The sequence below is a fragment of the Scophthalmus maximus genome, chromosome 4 (genome assembly GCF_022379125.1).
Source record: "Scophthalmus maximus strain ysfricsl-2021 chromosome 4, ASM2237912v1, whole genome shotgun sequence".
Lineage (NCBI taxonomy): Eukaryota > Metazoa > Chordata > Actinopteri > Pleuronectiformes > Scophthalmidae > Scophthalmus > Scophthalmus maximus.
This window is the reverse complement of record NC_061518.1, coordinates 13021205-13043159: the sequence shown is the minus strand read 5'-3', so window position 1 is coordinate 13043159 and position 21955 is coordinate 13021205. Positions and strand designations below refer to the sequence as shown.

Sequence of the window (21955 nt, the reverse complement as noted above, 5' to 3'; positions counted from 1 at the left end):
AACATTGTGTGGGAGCATATTTACTTTTTCTTCTCTTAATTGTTTTTCAAAATCCGACACCTTTTCCGTGGAAAACCAAAGGAAAACCTTTCAGGCCCCGCTGCCTTCAATTTGCATTCAACTTTATTTTGCCTTCCTCCATCCGACGTCCCATGTCACGTCACAGATCACAACTCATTTCACACAGGCCGTTCACACAGTCCATACATCTGAGAACCTACATGATGGTTCATTTGTGCTGCCGGCTTTGTAGTAATTTCTGGTCAAAATGTGTTGATTTGCACATTCCCCCCCCCCCCCCCCCCTTTTTTTTTTTTTTTTTTAAGAATATGTGGATGCTGAGATTTAGAAATGGACACCTTGGGCTTTCTGTTGTACAGTTAAATCCCAGCGTCTCGTGGCTGGTCAGGAAAATGTGCTGGTGAAATGTTTAAAAAAAATGTCTCTTCTCCGTATGTCGCTCCTTAACACTGTCGTCTGTCGGGATATTGACCTAAAAACAATCTCTTCTGTCTTTTTAATTTTAAGCCTCCAGCATTATATTTTGTTTATTGTTCAAATAAAAAGATTGTGCAAAAAAGCGGATTGCTGGTGAGGTGTAGTGGGGAGACTGCTTGGCTTTCTCATAATATAGTAAATACTGAAAACATCTGCAGCCTCGAGACTTGAGGACTGGCCTACAGAACAATGTGCACAATAAACCAAAACATAACAATCCATAGAGTCTTGGTGTTACCGCACACTGTTGATTGCTCTCTTGTTCCTGCATGTCGATATATGCTATGTGTAGTATGTCTCATCCCCCCTCCTGTGGTCCAACCGGCTGCCTCCGTGCCCACAGTGCTCTCTTTAGGGCCCTAGCTGTTTGTTTAAATGGTGAGCAAAACCCTTCATTGAAAAATGTGCTATGTAAGGGTTTTCTGCCCTTTTAGTATTTCATACTATTTATTCCGTCTTTACTATAGCTCTGCCGTCCATTGGTATTGTGGCTTTGCTCTCAAACTTACAATCAAACATGGTGTTTTCCCTGTTAATGTCAGCAGGCAACGATTTTTTTTTTTATTTTCTTTACAGGCCCACAGCCCACAGAGAAAATGACATGTTTGAGCTCCCACTGACCGACCACCTATACTCACAAGCGTCTCCTTGTGCCATTCTTAGTGGGGAGAAAATGTATTAACAGATGAACGGTGAATTACAGGGGGGGTAGAGAAAAGGCACGAGAGGTTTTAATGATTTTAATCTGAATCCCCCCCCCCCCCCATTTGTAAGATAGGCAGCGATGTGAAAGATGAAATTATTTTTCCTCTTGACACCGTTTTATAGTTTTTTGTAACTATAAGTGCGACTTATCTATGGAGCATGCATGAGTCTTCTACAACTTGCACATTTATCTAAGTTTTTTTTTTTAACTGCCTGTGAAATGTGATGCTATACCACCTGTTGCAGTTTCAAAACGTTTTAAAGTTACAGTTACACGACTTCTGCAGCTGACTTCCTTTGTTGATGTCTGTGGTGGGTTGGAATCATTCCATTCGGGGCCCATACAAGTGTTCTGACTGTTTACCAGCAAACACGAAGGCGATGTAGGAAAACCCCCTCAGAGAATGAGAAGCAATTGCAGATGGAGTCTGCTCAGATTCTGACGTCCACAGTGACCTGATAGGAGTGAACGGCATGTCCTCAGTTGGTGCCTATAAAGAACAAACGCATAACAATACAGTACAGTGTTCTGGTATTTTATATTTATATTTGGTCGACCGTCACCTTTTTATGCTTGCATGATTGATTTATTATTTAATTTTTTTTGCATTTCCTATTCCCATCACCATCCGCCCACTGGTTTGTTTTTACACTCAGCCTTGTGCACCATATGGTCTCTTCATTCAGTCTCCCCAAGTTTTCCTCCTGTGTCTCACTTTTTGTGTTTTGTTTAGAGATTCACCGGCGCTCGACAGTTTCTAAGGAAAGTAAACGTGGCAACCAGAGCTGTGAGCAAACCCACGAGCCCCTGTCCAAATAGACCGGCCCTCAGGTTTTGTGTGCAAAGAGGAGTCTGCGTGCGTGCGTGCGTGCGTGCGTGCGTGCGTGCGTGCGTGCGTGCGTGCGTGCGTGCGTGCGTGCGTGCGTGCGTGCGTGCGCCCTCAAAAAAAAGAAAAACTAGGGTTCCACCTGTTTAAGATTATATAATGTCACAAAGTGAACAAGGAGAAGATGTTTGAATTGTGTAATCCCTGTGCTGTCAGCTGACACTGACGCAGAGTTGTACGGTTCCAGTTTGCACTTGGCCGGTGGCTGTGAGTTCTGGACTGATGCAGCAGAGTGACGAACAGCACTGCTGAGAAGAAAACCCCCTCGTCTCTTGGATGTTTTCAATCCAGTCGTCGTATCTGAGACACGTGATGATTACTAATGTTTGTCTCAAGGGACCACTCAGCAGCAGGAAATCATCACATTGCAGACTGCTGCTATTGTTTTTCAAAGTAGGAAACAGGTGAAGATGTAAAAACTGTTTCTCAGAACAAATCTAATTGGCAAAAAAAGTATATCAAGGCAACACACACCATACATGCTCAACCAACGAAGAAGATATTGTCTCAAGTTCGGCTTTATAGTTAAGAAATAACATCCCGGAGCTCTAACTTAACTTTTTTTTTTTACCTCTGCAATGAACCAGTGCCTTCTCACTTCAAAGTGAGTGTCACAAAGTTTCATGACTGGGTTTGATCTGTGCATGTGCACGTTGTTTCAGGAACCTGGATGTGTTGGATGGAGCTCTTCAATAGAAACACATTGTGAGTGTCAATAACTCAAGTTGGCAAGTTGATCAGTAAAACGAAAGAATGAATCTGACTACAGTAACACAGAGCAGGCGTTGGATTTTCCCTCTTCAGACAGAAATGTGTTCATCCGTCAGTGGCGGAGATAATTCAGTGAGTGCAGATCAAAGGCTGTAGGACCGTACCGATCATGTTTACAGGAAGTAGAATGATCAGGTTCCTCGTGTAAACCTCACATCTTGAATGTGATCAAACCCAGGACGAAGCTGAGGTGCGTGTAAATGCACAGAGACAGAACTTTGGCTGAGGAGCTAAGTTATAATAAATGCTTTAATCACATAATTCGCACTTCATCCCTACACGGCTACAGTAGACTATAACTCGTGGACGGAGCTATATGGAACTTGATGTACAAGTTAATATGGATATTGTCTGCATGCGAATACATTTCGAATACTGTATGTTTTGGTTCATGGATTTGTAAAGGAAGCTGCGGCCAAATCTAAGTCGACCATGGATCTGGTTGCACTGCAATTGCTGAATGTAATGGCTTCAATGTCGATGCTAAGTGTCATTCCTGAAGGAGAAAACACGCTTGCAAAATAATGGTCCCGTATTGTTGGAAGAGAAAAAAAACAAACCCATGGTCTGCATTAGACATCTGGAAGGATCTACATATCATTCCCAGATTGTGTACGTCACAATCCTGCCAATTCCAGGAACTTTATCAAAGAATTGTCTGAAATCCTAAAAAAACTATACATTACAAAGCCAAGACAGGAATATAAAGTATTTCTTAGTGCCTTGCCCTGGAGCATGTGAGGTCACGCCTGTGAGCTTGACCCTGCAGGTTTTCTGTTCTTCTTATGGCTGTAGAAATGTTATTTTCCTGTGAACATCTCGCTGTGGACCGCAGCCATCCTCCGCAGCATCTCTGCGGGACAGTTGAGAAAAGAGAGCCGATGCATGATGGGCCAGACTTCCTGTTAAACATCTATTTTGACTGAGTGCAAAGCACAAACCGACGGAGGCCTTGTGGGATGAGGAGGAGGCGGAGGAGGAGCCGTCTGAGGCTTCGGTCCTGCTGCTGGCATTCCTGCCGAGTGACCGTGTCCTTGTAAATGTCTGAAATCCAGCTCGTGACGGAATAAAATGTGAACTATGTGGGTCACAGCCCCGCTGGTCGTCTGCCTCAGCGAAGAGACGGGGCCGGACACATGATGGTGAAGATGATGATGGAGCCTGTTGAGGAGCAGCAGATCCTTGTTCACCTTGTTGCCATGGTGCTCTTCCCCCTTTTTGTGTTTTTACTGATGAAACCTTTGATATGATGTTTGAACTTTTGACATGTGATGATGGGCATGGAGGCCGGAGTACAGTTCTGCCACGTGCGCCTCTCCCTCTTCTCCCTTGTGTAGCTTGTCGCCGGTTGTGAAGATGCATGTCTGGATAATAACTGTCAACCAAAGGTGATTCACACACACACGGGATCTCGCTGCCTGCAGCCGACTCGTGTGACAGTCCGCTGATTTACAATAATTGCAGTTTTCCCTCCTCCCCGACACTCGGCCGCGCGTCAGCGTGCGCGCGCACACATGCGCGCCGCGTGCCAAGAACGCAGCCTGCTGCAGGGAGGCTGGCGCGAGTGGGAGTGAGGAGAGACAAGTCACTTTTTCCCCTCTGCTCATGAAGGGGTCTCCTTCTCTATATAAGGCTCTGGGAGCTGCACAGGAGCCACACAGCTCCGATGTGCCCCAGGAACACCGCCAACGAGCTGCAGCCCGAGTTCTCTCACTAGGGAATAAGCGTCGCGCCGTCTCCTCCGGACACTCAGGAGGATCGAGGTGAGCAGTCTTGAACCTTTCCAAACACGTCTATTCGCAACTTGTTGCACTGCAGCTTTCAGGTAGACTTTGGTTCATCCGGGCTTTTTGGTGAGACTGACTTTTTTTTGTTATTATCTTATAACGCACACCACCATTTCCACAAGGTGAATGTGAAATGGCACATCACAACATAGTGATATTTCAGTTGTGGGTTACGAACCATGCCACTGTAAAAGACACTGCCATTCATTGTGTTCTTGCCTGTCGACTGAGGAAATGGCATTGGGGAAAATACCATGTGGACAGACAGAAAGCTTATTAGCAAAGTAGAAAAAGCACTTGGAAAATTAATGCCTTTATTTTTAAATTATCACTACAATAAAAAGTCACACTTCAGCAAGAAAACGTGAAATTGATGGTTCCGGGTGCGAATCACTGGAGGCTCGGAACAAAAAAGGCCAAATATGAATCATTAAAGGGCTCTTTGAGATGAGAAAGTGATCATGCATTTCCGAAATCATATTTAAACAAGAGCACTCGGAGAGTGCAAACCTCCACCGAGCCGAGGCTGAGCACACTCTCACCTATATGCCGATTCACCCAAAAAGTTACATTCCCATCTCCAGCTGAACTGCATTTTTTTTTTTTTAAATGTCATGATGTGACTCCTGTCTCGTAATGGTAAAGAACACTGGTTCCAGATCATCCTGTTACCATGGCAGAGACCTATCTTTGATACTGTTCATGCAAATCCCTCCCTGACTTTTTCTAGTAATCCTGCTAACAAACACACAAACAGACTGTAACCAAACCTCCTCGAAGGGGCTTATCGGACAATCTCTTCTGTGTCATGGGTTGTGTTGACACACGGCCTCGTGGCGGGGTGGAGACGAGGTCAGCCCCTCTTCCCATCAGAGACGAACTCGGTTTCCATAGACACGGTGGGGATACGCACGTGTGCCCAGCTCTTCTGCTCCGTCTGTCACTCGGGTATAAAATTCATGAGAGCCGTGAGAAGGGCCCAGACACAGAAGCTGCTGGAGGTTCAGTGTGAAAAGGGGTGGGGGGGGGGGGAGAAGAAGAAGAAGGGTGTGGTGTACGGGCTGCCCACTGGCTCGCAGCGCCCAGGGCTGGCACAGCATGTAGACACAGAGCTGGTGCCAGACCTCAAGCTGTCTTTGCAACCAGAGGAGGAGAGGTGGAGGGATTCAAGGATAACAGTAACCAGTGCATGCTGGAGCTTGGTTCCTTCTTTTTCTTTTCTTTCTTTCTCCTAGGATCACATTGACAGACTGCTCCACTCTCTCTCTTTATAAGAGGCTGTGACTTTGTGATGTCTGCTTCAGCTTTAATCTTGGGTGTGTTCCCTCTGGCTTGTTGCCTTCCTTTGGAGGTCAGATGGGGGGGGGGGGGGGGGGGGGGGGGGGGTCAGTTACCGAGTATTACCCCTGGATGAGTCAAGAAGACAGTGTTTTACTCTCAGGAAGGTTCAGCAGGGAGAAAGTTTGTCAACCTGAACTCCGTGTCCCAACCGGCTGCTCGGCTTGGAAACTCGTCAGGAGATAAGAATGAGGAGGTTGATATTCCTTTTCCGTGTACTTTATGTGATTATGAGGCAACAGGTCTCAAGAAAAGTGAGTGTTTTATTTGATGATGAATTTTAAATTGCTCCGTATAACAGGTTTTATTGAAGCTATATCAATAATGGTTAGAAATGGGTTAAATAAAGTATGACTGGTTGCTGAAATTCCTCCCGTGTGAGTTCCTCTTTGGGACGTAGTAGTCAACTTGTCGCTCAGTTGTGGTACAGTTCAGATATTTTTTTGTGTTTATGAGAAAGTAATTGAAGCATTTCAAAATAAGTCAATGACTAAATGGGGGGTTTTAATCCTTGAGTCACTAATAGAATGATAACATCATAATGTCACGATATGATGCACACGATGATGTCGGTATCACGGCGCAGACTGTTCTGTGATGCACAGTATGACACAATCATCTTTGCGTCTTTGCAGAGATAGAGGAGAGCATGTTTCCTAGATGTAGATAACAAAAAAAGAGCTTTATTTGATTATATACCGTCAATATACACTCACTAGTTTATTCAGTAAACCTGTACAATGTTATGTAACTATATACAAGACCTCTCCAAGACTTGTTCACAGTGTATCACAGAGGAGTTAGTTAAAGTCTTTGGTCGTACAGTGAGACAGTGGTTACTGTGAGAGGAGTTTGCATATGGGTTTCAAATGTTTTGTCCAACCCCACTCGCTTAGAATATTAGAAGCATCTTTCAGTATAATGCATTTCAATACAACACCACCTGTGGAGCCTCAAACAAGGCGGCATTGTTAGAACTTACTGCAGGATTTAGTTGCGTTGGATTGTGTGTACCAAACAAACTAGTGACAGTTTTTTAATGCAGCAGCCGAAGCCTGGAAAAGAATGAGCTGACAGAAAGTAGTTGAGAGTAAAAAGTCCAGCTGAGGTTTACTGTGCTGTACTCAGCTTCACAAGAGACTCTGTGTCAGCACTGGTTATATCATAATACCGGGGGGCAGTATGAAGAGCTGCAGATTTCTATATCAATATTTTATCCCGGACTCTTCAGAGAAACAACCGACAGGCAAGTGAAAGGAATTAAAATTGTTGCCAGGCGGTGTTTTGAACTTACTCCTACATGCTTGAAACCTGCACCAATCTGTGTGTGCATGTGTGTGCGTGTGCATTAAATGATGACTTGCAGAGTCTCATGCATTAGTAGGGGCATCTGTATTTTGTAATGTGTGCTCTACTTTGTTGACTCACAGTGGGGAAAGACTCATTAAACGTTTCCTCCCAGCAGGTTGTGTCTAGGATTTGAGGAGCGGCGTTCACACACAAAATCCCCTGTCTGCAGCAGCCTGAAGGTTCAACCCAGACAGCTGAAGTGTAAAAAATGACCTGCACCGCCGTGGCCTGGCTTCCTGTCCTGTCCCTCTTGCTGTTCTGCATCGGGGACTCGGCTTCCCTCTTCCTGCCCGACTCCAAGGAGCTGAGGCAGCTGCTGAGCCGTTACGAGGAGCAGGCGGACCGGAACAGCATCGGCAACGCGGCCGGCAACAGGAGCCGACGAGCCGTCCGCTGGTCCGACCGTGAGGAGATCATCCAGCTGCACAACAATCTGAGGGCGGGCGTCTACCCCACTGCCTCCAACATGGAGTACATGGTGAGACATGCCCAATTACCCCCCAATCACCTATTTCACTATCGTTCTTAATCCACAAAGGTGATTCAAAGTTTTTAACTCACATGTTTTGGCTTTACTTCACAAAGGAACTTAGTTTCAACGTGTCAGCAACATTGAAATGAGTCCGGTAATTAGGGTTTGATGTTTTATTCCGCCTAGAAAAAAGGGGTGTTGCTGTAATAAAAACAACCTTTTCTCTCTGCTGGAAATATTCAGTCACGATGGTGAAACTATTGCCAGTCTGCTGCGCTGCCCTTTAACAAGGAGGATAATAATGCTGAGTCTGTTCTACCTGCAAGCGGCGTGTGTGTGTGTGTGGGTGTGTGTGTGTGTGTGTGTGTGTGTGTGTGTGTGTGTGTGTGTGTGTGTGTGTGTGTGTTTGTGTTTGTGTATGGGTATTTGGGGTTACAGCGATGTCTGTGTGTGCATGTTTAAGCGACCACCAAAAGGCTGGAAATTTACTGAGGAGATGTGCTTTCAGGGGCTGTGCTGTACGCGGTCCTCCTTCCATTCATAGCGCCCCCTCCCTGGTGGGAGTCAGGTGTCTTCTCCGCTTTCCGCCAACCGCCGTAAAGAAGCCCACTCAGGAAATGTGGATAATTCAGCTGTGATTGCTGGAGATTTGTAGTGGACCAGGGCCAGGCGCCAGCCGCTCCACTCAAATGACACTGTCTAAGGTTAATGTTGTACTTGTGCTGGGCTCAGTTTCAGCCCGCTGGGAAGGAAGGAAGGAAGGAAGGAAGGAAGGAAGGAAGGAAGGAAGGAAGTGCAGGGGCAGAGGCCTTGAGCAGGTTGTGGTTAGGTGTATCTCCTGAGTCAGAGCAAGATGTGGATTATATACTGCTCCCCTTTGTAGTGGGTGCAGCAGGTGAATGTTGCCGAGTCTGCAGCGTTGGTCCAAAAAAAGGAATTTCTTTTTGAAAAATGTGTTTCGCTCACTATGTGCAGGTTTGGGATGATGAGTTGGAGCGCTCTGCCACCCACTGGGCCGAGGAGTGTCAGTGGGACCATGGACCTCATGACCTGCTGATGTCTATCGGACAAAACCTGGGTGTTCATATGGGCCGGTGAGATGGAGTAACATACATAAGCCTACATGTTGATACAGTTGACCCCAGTTTATATGATATACAATGAAATACGTAAATGTAGGACTATTAATAAACGCTTAAAGAGTTTGTGGATGAATATATTCTGGTCCAGATCAGTCAAGGGGTTTTATAGTGGCATATTTCTAGTGATTGAAGCTTTGGTCATCAGTCAACCACTTACAAAACCCCTAGCACGTCTCTTGACTCTTAGCCTCGTTCAAAACCTGGCAAAAGTTGTTCTAATAACTAATTTAAAGCAAATCAGTAAACTGTGAACTAATATTTCTAAATCCATGAGTTATATCGAAAAACTCGTTAAAAATAGTCACTTGTTAAAATGTGGTAAAGTTCTCGAATGTAAAATGTTGTCTGAACATGAGCAGAAACTTTATCTCAATAAAAATGTTTTATGAAATTGGAAAAGTTTTGATTCAAATCAGTAAAAAACAAAACAATATTATTGCAGACTTAATTTAATAAAACTCCACATCTGACCTGGCAATGGAAACTTGTGGTAGCCATTTTGCTCAAACAACAGGTCATTTCTTTTTACTTGTACTTTTTACTGTAAGTATTTTCTGAACTGTAAAAGTAATGCGTGTCCACTTGAAATAGGAAATACAACAACTCTCACTCCAAAAGAGTTCAAACTGAAAACATCCATGTGAAGCAGTAGTGCTGCTCAGTGCTGGAATATTAAGGTTAATGTTTGTGTGTGTGTGCGTCCCAGTACATTAGACACACTGAGCCTCTGTGTATGATAGTGTATATCTATCGCAGCAGGTGCCTTTCCAGGAATCTGCTCTCATTCTCACAGCCTCTCTCCTCCCTCTCTATCCCCTTCGTTTCTTCCTGTGCCAACAGAACTTTTTTTCACTCCCCCTCTACTCTCCATTTGTGAGCTCAGCACTTTTCAATACCGTAAAAAGAGATGTTTATAATAGGAGGTAGAACTGATTTGTTAGGGTGTGGGGCCATGTTTAGATTTGCTTTGATTCTTTTCTTTCCTTTTTTGTCAAACCTAATTTGATTTCCCCTGTTATGGAGCTTGACAGACTGCAGGTCTGTGTGCCAGGTCAAACCGAGACTCATCTCTTGAGGCCTGAAGGGACGGGGGACGGGGACGGGGACGGGGGGCAGGGAGGTTCACGCAGTGTTTCTCAAGTCAAGCCAAAGCACCTGGCAGCCCCCTCAGATATGCCCCCTTTTGCCCCTGGTACCTGGATGGCCTGTGACTGAGCCTACTGTTTGTCTGTCTGTGTGCGTCTGTGCATGGACTCTGCAGGTACCGGCCTCCCGCCTTCCACGTCCAGGCCTGGTACGATGAGGTGAAAGACTACACTTATCCCTACCCCCACGAGTGCAATCCCTGGTGTCCAGAGCGCTGCTCCGGGCCCATGTGCACCCACTACACCCAGGTGAGACAGCTCAGAACAACAAACAATAAAGGTTCAGGAGAAACTTAGAAACAGAAAGGTGATACTACACTTCAGAAACTACACAGGAAGCTGCAGTAAATCTGGTAAATTGCCTGACATAATAGTCCATAATCTCCGACCGATGTTTTAGTGGTGGAGTTGCATTGTGGGTGTAGGTGTCAGCTTTTGAAAAAGGAAGAAGAATGCAGGGAGTAAAAAAGACATTATCTCAGTTTCTGCTGTGTGGATTTTGACTTTCTCTTTTTGAATTATATTATATACATATATATATAAACCATTTACTGCAATTCCTGGTATATTTTTGAAAACATCTGCCTCCCCTCATGTGTGATATGAACACATGTTGCCCAACAGGTGTTGCTAGGCAATACTAGACTACAACGAGTGGTGTGCACCCAGTATGATATTTCATTCACAGTATTTATGGTAAGAGTTGTGGAAGGACTGAGGTGGAGGAACGACAGGTTAATGTATAGTTCATTTTAGACTGTAAACATAAGCATGTCAGAGGTTCTAAAGAAAATCTGATGTGAGTAATGTGAAGGTGGAGTGTGGGGCTAGAAAGAGGAGTTGAAGATTGGATGAGAGAATGAAGAAATCAATGAAAAGTAAATAGCAGTGGGTGAGCTGGCTGCTCTCCCCCCTAGACTTTACTTTGTAGCTGCTGGGATGAGTTAATAGAAGCATCCAGACTCCTCCCTCTGCCTTCACCCTGAAACCTGATCACGGCCATCTGGTAGTCATTTCCAGACACACCAGACATCCCGGACTGCTTGACCTGGATTCTTCTGAGGATGCTGCGGAGAAGGGACGGTGCCAAACATGAGCATCATCACCTTGTCCCTGTATTTTATTTTGTGGAAGTGCTGATTTAGCTGCGGTCCTGGCAGCTACTACCACTGCAGAGAATCTGTAAGACCCTCTGGGTCTAGAGACCGAGATATCGTACGGAACTACCAGCGCTCAGCACACATCGGCAGTCAATGTGCTGACTCACAGCTTCCAGTGGCCTATAACTGTAGCAGGAAAAAGATGAACATTCCTGAGGAGGGAGAGTGCACATGTTTGAGAGTTCGGGAGGAAAGTGAGGAGGAGTTATGGAACATGCTGTGTTGTATTCCCGGTCAAATGGCACATCATTCATCTGTAACACCACCGCAGCAGCTTTCCGTTTAATAAGGTGTTTTATTTCACCTTGGTCTGTTTTTGGGGCCTGCGCTGACCTCTGTTTCTTCAGAGTCTTCCCACTTTTAACTGAATGATGATAATTGTATCACAGAGGGCAAACTGGGTTTACAAATGATGTGCATCTGACTGGGGCAGAATAACAGACCAGGCACTCCTGGATGTCCCAGGGGTGCCATTAATCATGACTGCCAATCTAGTTTCTTCCTTTGGAATAACCAATTGGACCCTGGGCTGTGTGGAACGTGCAGCAGGACATCCAGGCTATGAGCTCCGTAGTTTACTTTGCTATGTGTCGATACATTGAGTAATTGTTTGTGCTACCTTTGGCCATTCTTTTATTTCCCTTTTTACAGCTGGTCTGGGCAACCACTAGCCGGGTGGGCTGTGCTGTGCACACGTGTCCAAGGATGAACGTGTGGGGACAAACATGGGAGAACGCCGTTTACCTGGTGTGCAACTATTCCCCAAAGTAAGATCAGTTTTCCTCCGTGTTCCACTGTTCGGTAGCGACTCTGCTCTCCGGACTTTTGTTTGCATTCTCCTAAATTGCATGCCCCCTTACAGATGCACTAATTGTTCGAAAAGGTTTGTATGACATTGTGCCATTAAAATTTCTCAAGAGTTTAGAATAGAAAAAATAATAATAAAGCACAGGGAAAGGAACAGAAGAGCAAAGCAGACGTTTGTTTTCCAGACAGCCCACAGGATGTAACTGCCTGAGAGCCGTGGAGGAGTGTGGGACTAATGTCTGTTGGGAGCAAAGAGCGCTGAAGTAATTACAAGGCCATGAGCCCGGTGATGCCTGACTGATGATTCATTTCCATTTTAGTCAAGCTGTCCATTGTGCATTACGTCTGCAGGGGCAACTGGATTGGAGAGGCACCATACCAGCATGGCCGCCCTTGTTCCCAGTGCCCTCCCAGCTATGGAGGGGGATGTCGGAATAACCAGTGCTACAAAGGTGAGAAAATCGACATGTTTTTGTTTTTTTTATACAAACATTTTAAAATGGAATGTACTATCAACCTGAGCCCGTGAATCTGTTTATCCATCTGTAGACTCCCAGCGCTCAGAGACAGAGGACATGAACGAGGTGGAGAAGCCTCAGGTTCCGCTGCCGCCTCGGACCACGACTAAACCTGCCCCCAAACCTAAACCCTCTGCTCCCAGGAAACCGGTGTCCAAGCCCTCCACTCCTAAACCCACCACACCAAGGACGCCATCTTCGAAGACTCCCAGCAGCACCTACTTAGGTATCTACAGGGATTATTCTAAATGACCCCAAACATCTATTTCTGTCTGCGTCGCTTATTTATTTTCCGTCTTTTGTTTCTTGCAGCTCAAAGCATTAAGTGCGAGACCAGACTGCGAGATAAGTGCAGAGGAGCAACCTGCAACAGGTCAGGTTCATTTACTGCAAAGGGACTTTTGGACATACTATACCTACTGTATGACTATTCATTCATTTTCTCTCCAGTGTCAGCTCACTCTTGTCTCCGACTTCACAGATATCATTGTCCAGCTAACTGCATGAATAAGAAAGGGAAAGTCTGGGGAACTCTCTTCTACGATGTGGTGAGTCTGTCCAGCGTAAAAACAACAAACACCATACATCCTTTATAGTGTGTGTTTCGTAGATGGATATTTGTAAATGTATATTTGTTCACTTGTTTCAGAAATCAAGTATTTGCCGAGCTGCTATTCATTTTGGTGCAATTGACAACAGCGGAGGACTTGTCGATGTCACAAGAAAGGACAAGTTACCTTTTTTTGTTCGAGCCACAAAGAACGGCATCGAGTCTCTCAGGTACATGTTTCTGCTGATGCAGCACTTGGGAAACACACAACCCTGCTTCTTTGACTCACCTCGTGTTGCAGTAATGGATTTCTCTGAATCACAATTTATTATTATTATAATTCTGAAACAACGTCTTTTACAGTAAATATAACCCCGGCATTGCCTTCGTGATGACCAAAGTGGAAGGTAGGTGATGAAATCTTTTTTGGGAAATGATTTGAGTCATGATTCTACGAAAACTCACACAGCAACACAACACATATTACGTAAGTTAAGAGTTTTTTTTTGTTCTTTCTCCGTGACAGAAATGAATGCTGACTGCTACACCACAGTGGCTGAAATCTGCCCCTTCAAAAATCCCGACTCACACTGCCCGAGGTACCTTCTCACATCTTATCATTTACCACGGCTTGAAATTAATTCCTATTAATATGTTCCTCAGTTTTGCTTCAATTTTCACGCCGACGTCCAATTTCTTCCCCAGAATTTTCTGTCCAACCGACTGCAAGACTCAGCCTTCTTATTGGTCGCCTGTTATTGGGAACAACATCTACACAGATGTAAGCAATTCAAGTTTTCCATGTTTGCGTTCTAAATGAAGAAGTTTGCCATGAATCACACCAGGGCGTCCAGGTCGGTGCTATTTTTCAAAGGATGCAGTTATGGTGTATTAGTTCAGACAGAAAGGGAAGGTTATGTGGCTCTGTATCATGGTTAGGGCTTTGTGATGCGCGGTAGCTATGGAAAGCCACTGAATCACCATCTGAATTTGGGTCATGGAGAATAGGACTAAGGACCAGAGGCTGCCAGGGATGTGTTATGTCTTACAGCAACTTGACCATTCAGAGCCTTACTCACATGTTATCTCAAACTAAGTGCCTGTCACTCAGAGTTAGGAGAAGCAAATGTGCCCCAAGAAAGTTTTGCAGTCTCGTGTTTTGTCGAATCGTGTTTCTACGTTAGCGCAGAAGCTGAATACTAGTTAGTAAGTATTGTTTAGAAATGTTGAAGGGGCGTACGGAAAGTGTGATCTGTGAAAAGAATGATGTCGCTCCAGACCGGTGATAAGAGCCAGACTTATGGCTCAGATTGTGAATCGAATGCTTCAGTGTCTAACGTGTGTGCGTGTGTGTGTGTGTGTATGTGAAGTGCCGCAATAGATTTCGCACTGTATTTGTGAAAGGCATCACAAGGGTATTCATGTAGTGATAAATTAGTTTTCTCGTTTGTCGCACTTTCTCTTCACAGAGCTCCAGTATTTGTAAAGCAGCCATCCACGCAGGGGTAATCAGCGCAGACGGAGGTTTTGTTGATGTTCTGCCGTTGGACAAGAGAAAGAGCTACGTTGGGGTCCTGAAAAATGGCATCCAGTCTGAAAGGTACTGCACAGTTTTTTGAGGTCAGCTATTTTTTTTTACTGAAATAATCTTTCCAGCTGAGGACTGCTGCACAATAACAAAAGGTATGAAGATAAACGGACCAGTCACAATGTCAAATGGTTTCAATTTATCATAGGGACATTAGAGATAGCATTGATCCCAGCTGCTTGAAACCTCATCGTGGTATTTGTCTAAAAAAGGAGAAGAACCATTTCTGGACATGGTGTGTGACAATTTCAGCAGCAAGTCATTTTTTTTCGATAGCTGTGAAACTGCCAGACCCCTGTTGTTATATCAGCCATAGGTAATATGGCTCACCAGAGCTGAAACCCCCCCCCCCCCCCCCCCCCCCCCAAAGAACGAGAGCCCTGTGAGTCTGAAAGGTGCCAGAGAAAGATGCTTTTATTCACTACACCCTAACTTGATTTATGTCTCCTGTAATCCTGCATGTAGTGGGTTCCCTGCGTGCACACCATGTTTCTCACATCACCCTCGTGTGTTTGGCTGCCTCCGCCGGAGTAAGCTAAGGCAAAGAAGCCATTGTGGCCAGTTCTGCTGGCATGTGGGGTTGTAAGAGTAATGGTGTGGTTTGATGTGTGGATGGGCCACACGTGGGATCTGTGCTTACTTTACCCAGGCATTTCAATTGAGTGTGCAAAGTGCTGAATGGCCAAAAAATACTCCGTGTCTGATTCTATGAAATCTAATGCAGAGCTGCGAAAGGCCCCACTCAGGGCACTGGGATAGGAGGTCAAACCGCCGAGGAGAGTCCGTGCCATGTGCCAGCATCATGGCAGGGTGGGCAATTTGGACCGGACTCTCTGGCTGGGGAAGTAATCACAGCCTATCCAATTACTCGAGGATGGAAATGCTGTCAGCTTTTAGTCAGTGCCTCCCTGTAAGAACAATTATCTGTGATCTGATACCAATCACACTGGTCTATCACGATTATTGATCATGGCACAGAGCTTCAAGGTCTCTCCACTAATGAACTAATTATAAAGTCCTCAGTTTCAACACATGGCGGATGGAAAGGTCAGCCTCAGAAATACGGGAACAATGAGTCATACTGTCAGTGTCATTTGGTGGATGGTTTTTTTTGTAAGAACGCCCTGATTGCGTACTTTTAATTTGATTTGGATGGAAATTTCTAAAAAGAAAACGTTTAAGTAATCACAAAAAAATATGTTTTTATTCGACTTTTATTCGTCGAAAATCAGTTAAATAGTCACAGGGAGTCCCACTCTTCCTCTGGACACAGTTTTATAATGCCATCTGTGGCTCTAGAGGCAGATTTCTAAAGTCTGAGAGTATAGAGTCAGTATTGATATCTCAGCTTGTGCTTTGAGGCTCACAAAACCTGTGCAACGAGCTGGTGGTGTGCAGTTTGAAATAAGTGGGCATTCAGGAGGCGTTATGAAAACACTATAGGTTGCATTCAAGATAAATTGTGCATTCACATGCTCCGCGTACGGTTCCATTTCCCGAGTTGGGAAGTTGTTTTTCCGTTGTTGTGCTTTGAAGTCGGAATGTCAAAGAAACATGGACGCTGTTAAAGTGTCTGAATTATGTGAGTATTTAAGCAAAACCTTGACACCTCTTTCTAATATTTGCTTATCAATGAATCTCATCTTCATCTTCAACCGCTTATCCGTGGTCGGGTTGCGGGGGCAGCAGCTTCAGTAGGGGGCCCCAAACTTCCCTTTCCCGGGCCACATTAACCAGGTCTGACTGGGGGATCCCGAGGCGTTCCCAGGCCAGTGTGGAGATATAATCTCTCCACCTAGTCCTGGGTCTACCCCGAGGTCTCTTCCCAGCTGGACGTGCCTGGAACACCTCCCAGGGGAGGCGCCCAGGGGGCATCCTTACCAGATGCCCGAGCCACCTTAACTGGCTCCTTTCTACGCAAAGGAGCAGCGGCTCTACTCCGAGCTCCTCACGGATGACTGAGCTTCTCACCCTATCTCTAAGGGAGACCAAAGCCACCTTTCTAAGGAAAACCAATTTCGGCCGCTTGTACTCGCGATCTCGTTTTTTCGGTCACGACCCATCCTTCATGACCATAGGTGAGGGTAGGAACAAAGATTGACCGGTAGATCGAGAGCTTTGCCTTCCGGCTCAGCTCCCTTTTTGTCACAGCGGTGCGGCAAAGCGAGTGCAATACCGCCCCCGCTGCTCCAATTCTACGGCCAATCTCACGCTCCATTGTCCCCTCACTCGCAAACAAGACCCCGAGGTACTTAAACTCCTTTACTTGAGGTAAGGGCTCATTCCCTACCCAGAGTAGACAATCCACCGGTTTCCTGCTGAGAACCATGGCCTCAGATTTTGAGGTGCTGATTCTCATCCCAACCGCTCCACACTCGGCTGCGAACTGATCCAGTGAGTGCTGACGATCACAGACCGATGGTGCCATCAGGACCACATCATCTGCAAAAAGCAGTGATGAGATCCCCAGGCCACCGAGCTGCAACCCCACCCCACCACGACTACGCCTCATCAATGAATATCACAAATGAAATGTTTGCAAAAAATTGATATGCAATATGTAAATTTGCGTCATTGATCAACATTTGTCAACCAAATGCTCTATTCCTCACAGTTCCCCTGACTTTTTAAGACGTAACTTACAACATAGACCCGGATGTGAGGCATCTGTACCGGTGGTTGCCAAATGAAACATGTCTTCTGTATGGTCTGTTTGCAGCAAGAGCAACACAGAGGGGGGCTCCTTCCGAGTCTTTGCTGTGAGGGGCTGAGACTTCAGTTCCAGCGTCCACAGGCCGACGGAGTCACCTCAGCTGCTCTTGAGGAGCAGGAAGTGCCCACAGGTTGGATACCAAGGCTGTTCATCTATCTCTGTGCCTCCGATGGAAACAGAACATCCCCGCAGAGTGATAGACACGTTTCTCTCTTAGTTATCAAACAGTAGCCACCCAGTAGAAATAATTGTCCGATATCTTACCGGGTTATTTCGTGTCATCTTTTAACTGCAGATATGGATATTTCTTAGATAAACTAAATCTGTGAACACAGAATGTTTTTGATATATATATATATATATATATATACAGTATATATATTATGATGCATTGAACAGCTGGTGCTGGACGTTTGAGTTAGACATGTTTTATAGAAAGTACTATGTTTACATTGATGTTCTTATTACAAGTATAGGTTGGTTTTCATACACAGGAATGTATACTGATCACACTGTATTTAATCATTGTGTACAGAATATATGATATTTTGTTTGTTTTAGAAATGGAGTACCATATATTAACACTTTAATGTGTTATTTTTAATTTCTCTTTTAATTTTATTGCCTTCTTCGTCACCTGGATAATATTTGTTTCCCTGCTCTTTAAATTTAGACCAGATCTAAGTCTAAATTGTATGTGTAAGTTGAGACGTGCGCTCATTGTGAGCAGGGATGGAAAGGGAGGGAGGGAGGAAACTTTGTGGTCAATGAAAGTGTCTAGAGACAACAGGCTGTGTCGTGCACCGATCAGACGCAGCATTATGATTGGTTTATGTGATAGTTGGTGGAGATGGGAATGGTTGCAATATTGTGGACAATCACAGACAGCAGATATGTGTATAGAATTATCAGTATATCAGTAATATGCCGTTGTGTATTTATTTTTGCTTAGTGCTTTCCTTGTTTCTTTATTTCTCTGGCTTCTCCAAGACATTTACACTTGGTGTTGAAACCCATCTCGTATCCAGTTTAATTCTAGATAAGATTTTAACCTTGTTAACATTTACACCTGGGGCACGTTCAGCCCCCATAAAACGTAGCAAAACCTTCATTTGAATGGAAATGGTGATTCGTTGAGCACCCTGTTGCACAATAAAATGGCATTTATTTTGTCTGCTGATTTGGTAACACACCTATTTAACAAGACAAAGCCAGTTTGACACAGTTTCCGCACATGGTGCGAGAACCTCTGTCTTCAATCCTCGACTAGAGTGAGGAAAAACAACCCCCCCCATAAAAAAACTTTTAACGGGACATAAAGCATGCAACCGAACACGCCCCTGATCATCATGTGTTTTATAGTGTCCACGTGGAGATCTGATTGAGAACAGTTTGCTTTGTGCAGCTCAGGTCACATCCTCTGCTCGTTTTTAGAAAAAGACCAGCCGCCAGCAGTGAAGCCGCATTATTCTGTTTTCTTGCTTTCTGTTTGGTTTCGTCTTCACTTAAAACTTAGTTTCTTGAGTGACGTCCATAGGCGAGGGTTACTGAGAGGACAGATTTGGGTTTACTGACCGCTAGCTGCCCAGTTGCTGCTACCTGGCGGGTTTGGAACAGTCATGTGCAAATACGTGTTCCAGCCAATGTAGTTGTTATATGGGAATTGACAACACAATTGCATTTTACAATAGTGTTCAACGTGGTCACAATGCATCCCTGACCACCTCGGGAGGTGGTTTGGTCAATCGGATCACTCTCTGTCCTCAATGCCTCTTGGGTACATCTCCACCTGTACTTTCATGTGGTCAAGCTCTAACCGCTCGCAATACAATCTGCCAAAAATGTATTTTTCATGCAAGGTATAAATGAGATATATGAAAAAGCTTGATTTGTCCCTTCCCTACCAGACAGATGAATGTGTCACATGTTTCAGTACAGAGCGTTTTTGTGTGTAAAAGACTATAATTTGAGGTATATGATAAAGATTCTTACCATCAAACTGTAGATTATTCGTCATTGTTAGCATTCCTCACGAAAACTAAACATGTAAATGTAACGTTTATGCTGCAGAGTTGGACTGTCCAGTCGTAGCACCAACAAACTATGTCACTCTACCTGATGGCTCCCCTGAAGATTCAAAAGTCAAAGCCAAGACAAAATTGATCAATTTCAAATCTTTTCTTCTCACATATTTAAACTTTATCTCTTTATTCTACCTCAGTCCTGTTGCTGCGCTAGGCATTTAACTCTTTTCTATATGGGAATTTTTTTAATGGAAAGTTTTATAGAAAGTGTAAATACTATGATATTTGTTTTTGAATCATCCACTAAGCAGTAAGATAATAATTAAAATGTGTGAATTTATTTCATTTGTCTTGGTGGTTTTGTATTTTCTACAGGTTTGGGATTGGTTTTATATGTTTGGCACAATTTAAAAATAAAATTTGCTTTACAAATACAACCGAACGTGCATTGGTTCCTTTGAAATGCATCATACAAACACTGTTGATATTTCCTGTTTGTTGAGAATATTTTGTAGATACCTTGCTTTTTACTCTCACCTACATGAGGTTGTGACTTCATGTGTAATTAAAAGTCGAGAGTCCTTTTTTAATTCACAAGAAACAAACATTTGACTATAACAGCGTGTGGGTTATAACATCTCACAGGGCAGTGAGTGAAAAGAGATGATAATAAATAGATAGCAACTTTATTAAATGCACTTTGACCAGAGCATAATCAGGCTAAAATCTGTGTGTCCTGCATTATGAATGAAATTCAGACCCAGGCCACCCAGGACTTTGCCCATTATCATTGGAAGAATATCACTGACCAAGTTCATAACCTGGCTCTGCTTCTTGCTGTCAAACACATGCCAAGTGAAGTGGAACAATAACATGAAGCAATCACTTTTATTCAAGGACCACATGCGTGATCTGCCAATACTTAATACGTGGCTTTAGCTTAAATGGTGGAATGATTTTCACAGGAAAGAAAGAAAATCCAAACCTCATCACCTTGTAATTTCCCATTTCACACTCCAGTGTGAAGTTGTCATTTGTCTCTTAACAGCTTGTTTGTGACAAGTTCGCTGAGATGATAAGATCACTGTGTATGTGCCATTAATAAAGTGCCCTATTTACTTAAACCCCGTGGAAGGATGGAGAGACGTGGGAAAAGGAAAGAAGTCTGATAGAAGAGAAAGCTTGTAATCACTAATAACTCTTCATACCTCAAGTTTCTTTAATGCGAGGCAGATGTTGGGTTTCAGTTAAGCCCAGGTTGGACAGGGCCCTGGCCATCTCCCTGATAAACAGCTGCAACTGGCTTGTGTAATGACTATTTTACTCCCGTTGTCATTGGAGATAAAAATTTGTACTCGCACTGTAAATCCCCCGATTGCTCAAAGAAAAGACTCTGGGGCTCAGTTGTCTTGTCCTCATATATGTGCTTTGCACAACAGATTGATTTGGCTGCACAATGATTGCATAGCATGGAATAGGAGTCGTTTTGATTTGTCGTTTTTCTGTTATTATATATATATATACATATATATATATATTATATATATGTATATATATATTATATTATTATGTCATTATAGTCTATGAATTGTAAAATCTCACTTGAGATGCTTTCAGACATTGTCCTGAACTTCTCCAGTGGGGCTGTTATGTGAGAAGGAAAATGTCCACAGATGTTGTTCAAGACATTTTCCGGTACTTCACCTGCCAGCATCATAGTAAAATTTCCAGACAATGTCTGAGTGAGCCCCCATGTGAGAATACAACAGGAAAATCCCCAGAGAATTCGTAGCGATCGAGTGGGCGTGTCGATGACTATAAACAAAAACACTGCTTCCTCCTGCATGTAGACCCAATATTACCTAAGTTCATATCTGAAAACAACTTCATGAACTAGCATTTGTCTCATTCGGATGTACAGACGGGGGAAAAGCATGGCCGCTATCTCATCTCAGCATCTTCTGTTGTTTACAAAAATCCGTGAAAACAGCCTGTGGAAACATCCCCCTGCCTTGATAAACATGATCCGTTATTTGGGAGTAAAGGCCACAACTTTAAGGCCATAATCAAAGCAGACGTATTACTACAAGTGAACTGAAGAAATCGATGTGTGTGGAAACATGGATTGTATTGAAATAATTCCAGGGATTGACCTGGTCACTGAGGCACCACCTAATGGCATTTATAGATGGAAATACCCCCCGCTGCATCTCTGTTACCATAAAGAGGGCAATACATCAACCAGCTGCCCCCTGTACAGGGTCAAAGGGAGGTCAAGGCTCTGCATCTTCGAGAAGTTTGTTGAGTAACGGCTCTCAAAAACATGTACTGCAGACAAATAGTTGTGTAGAGTGCTTTTAAATATTAGGGATCGGATTTAAATAATTGTATGAATGGATTCGCATGTATTGCATGAAACCATAATGACATAGCGCCGAAACAGAAAATGGTAACATTTCCATTGTTCAAATGTGAACCCTTCAATGAGGCCTGCGCTGTG

General features: G+C 44.1%; 1 protein-coding gene across 2 annotated transcripts; it reads left to right on the top strand.

Moving 5' to 3' along the window:
* Positions 1 to 4401: 4401 nt before the first annotated feature.
* On the top strand, positions 4402 to 19892 carry crispld2 (cysteine-rich secretory protein LCCL domain containing 2). 2 transcript variants are annotated; one of them, XM_035628790.2, is made up of 15 exons: positions 4402 to 4624; positions 7452 to 7814; positions 8784 to 8902; positions 10212 to 10344; positions 11907 to 12022; positions 12414 to 12514; positions 12612 to 12806; positions 12893 to 12953; positions 13062 to 13128; positions 13230 to 13360; positions 13494 to 13537; positions 13657 to 13729; positions 13836 to 13911; positions 14600 to 14730; positions 17438 to 19892. In XM_035628790.2, the coding sequence occupies exons 2-15, from the start codon at positions 7545 to 7547 to the stop codon at positions 17487 to 17489; spliced, it is 1569 nt and encodes a 522-aa protein (XP_035484683.1). In that variant the 5' UTR covers positions 4402 to 4624; positions 7452 to 7544; the 3' UTR covers positions 17490 to 19892. The 2 variants fall into 2 exon arrangements, with proteins under 2 accessions (XP_035484683.1, XP_035484684.1); XM_035628791.2 differs by having other exon boundaries at positions 7449 to 7814.
* The last annotated feature ends 2063 nt before the right edge of the window (positions 19893 to 21955 follow it).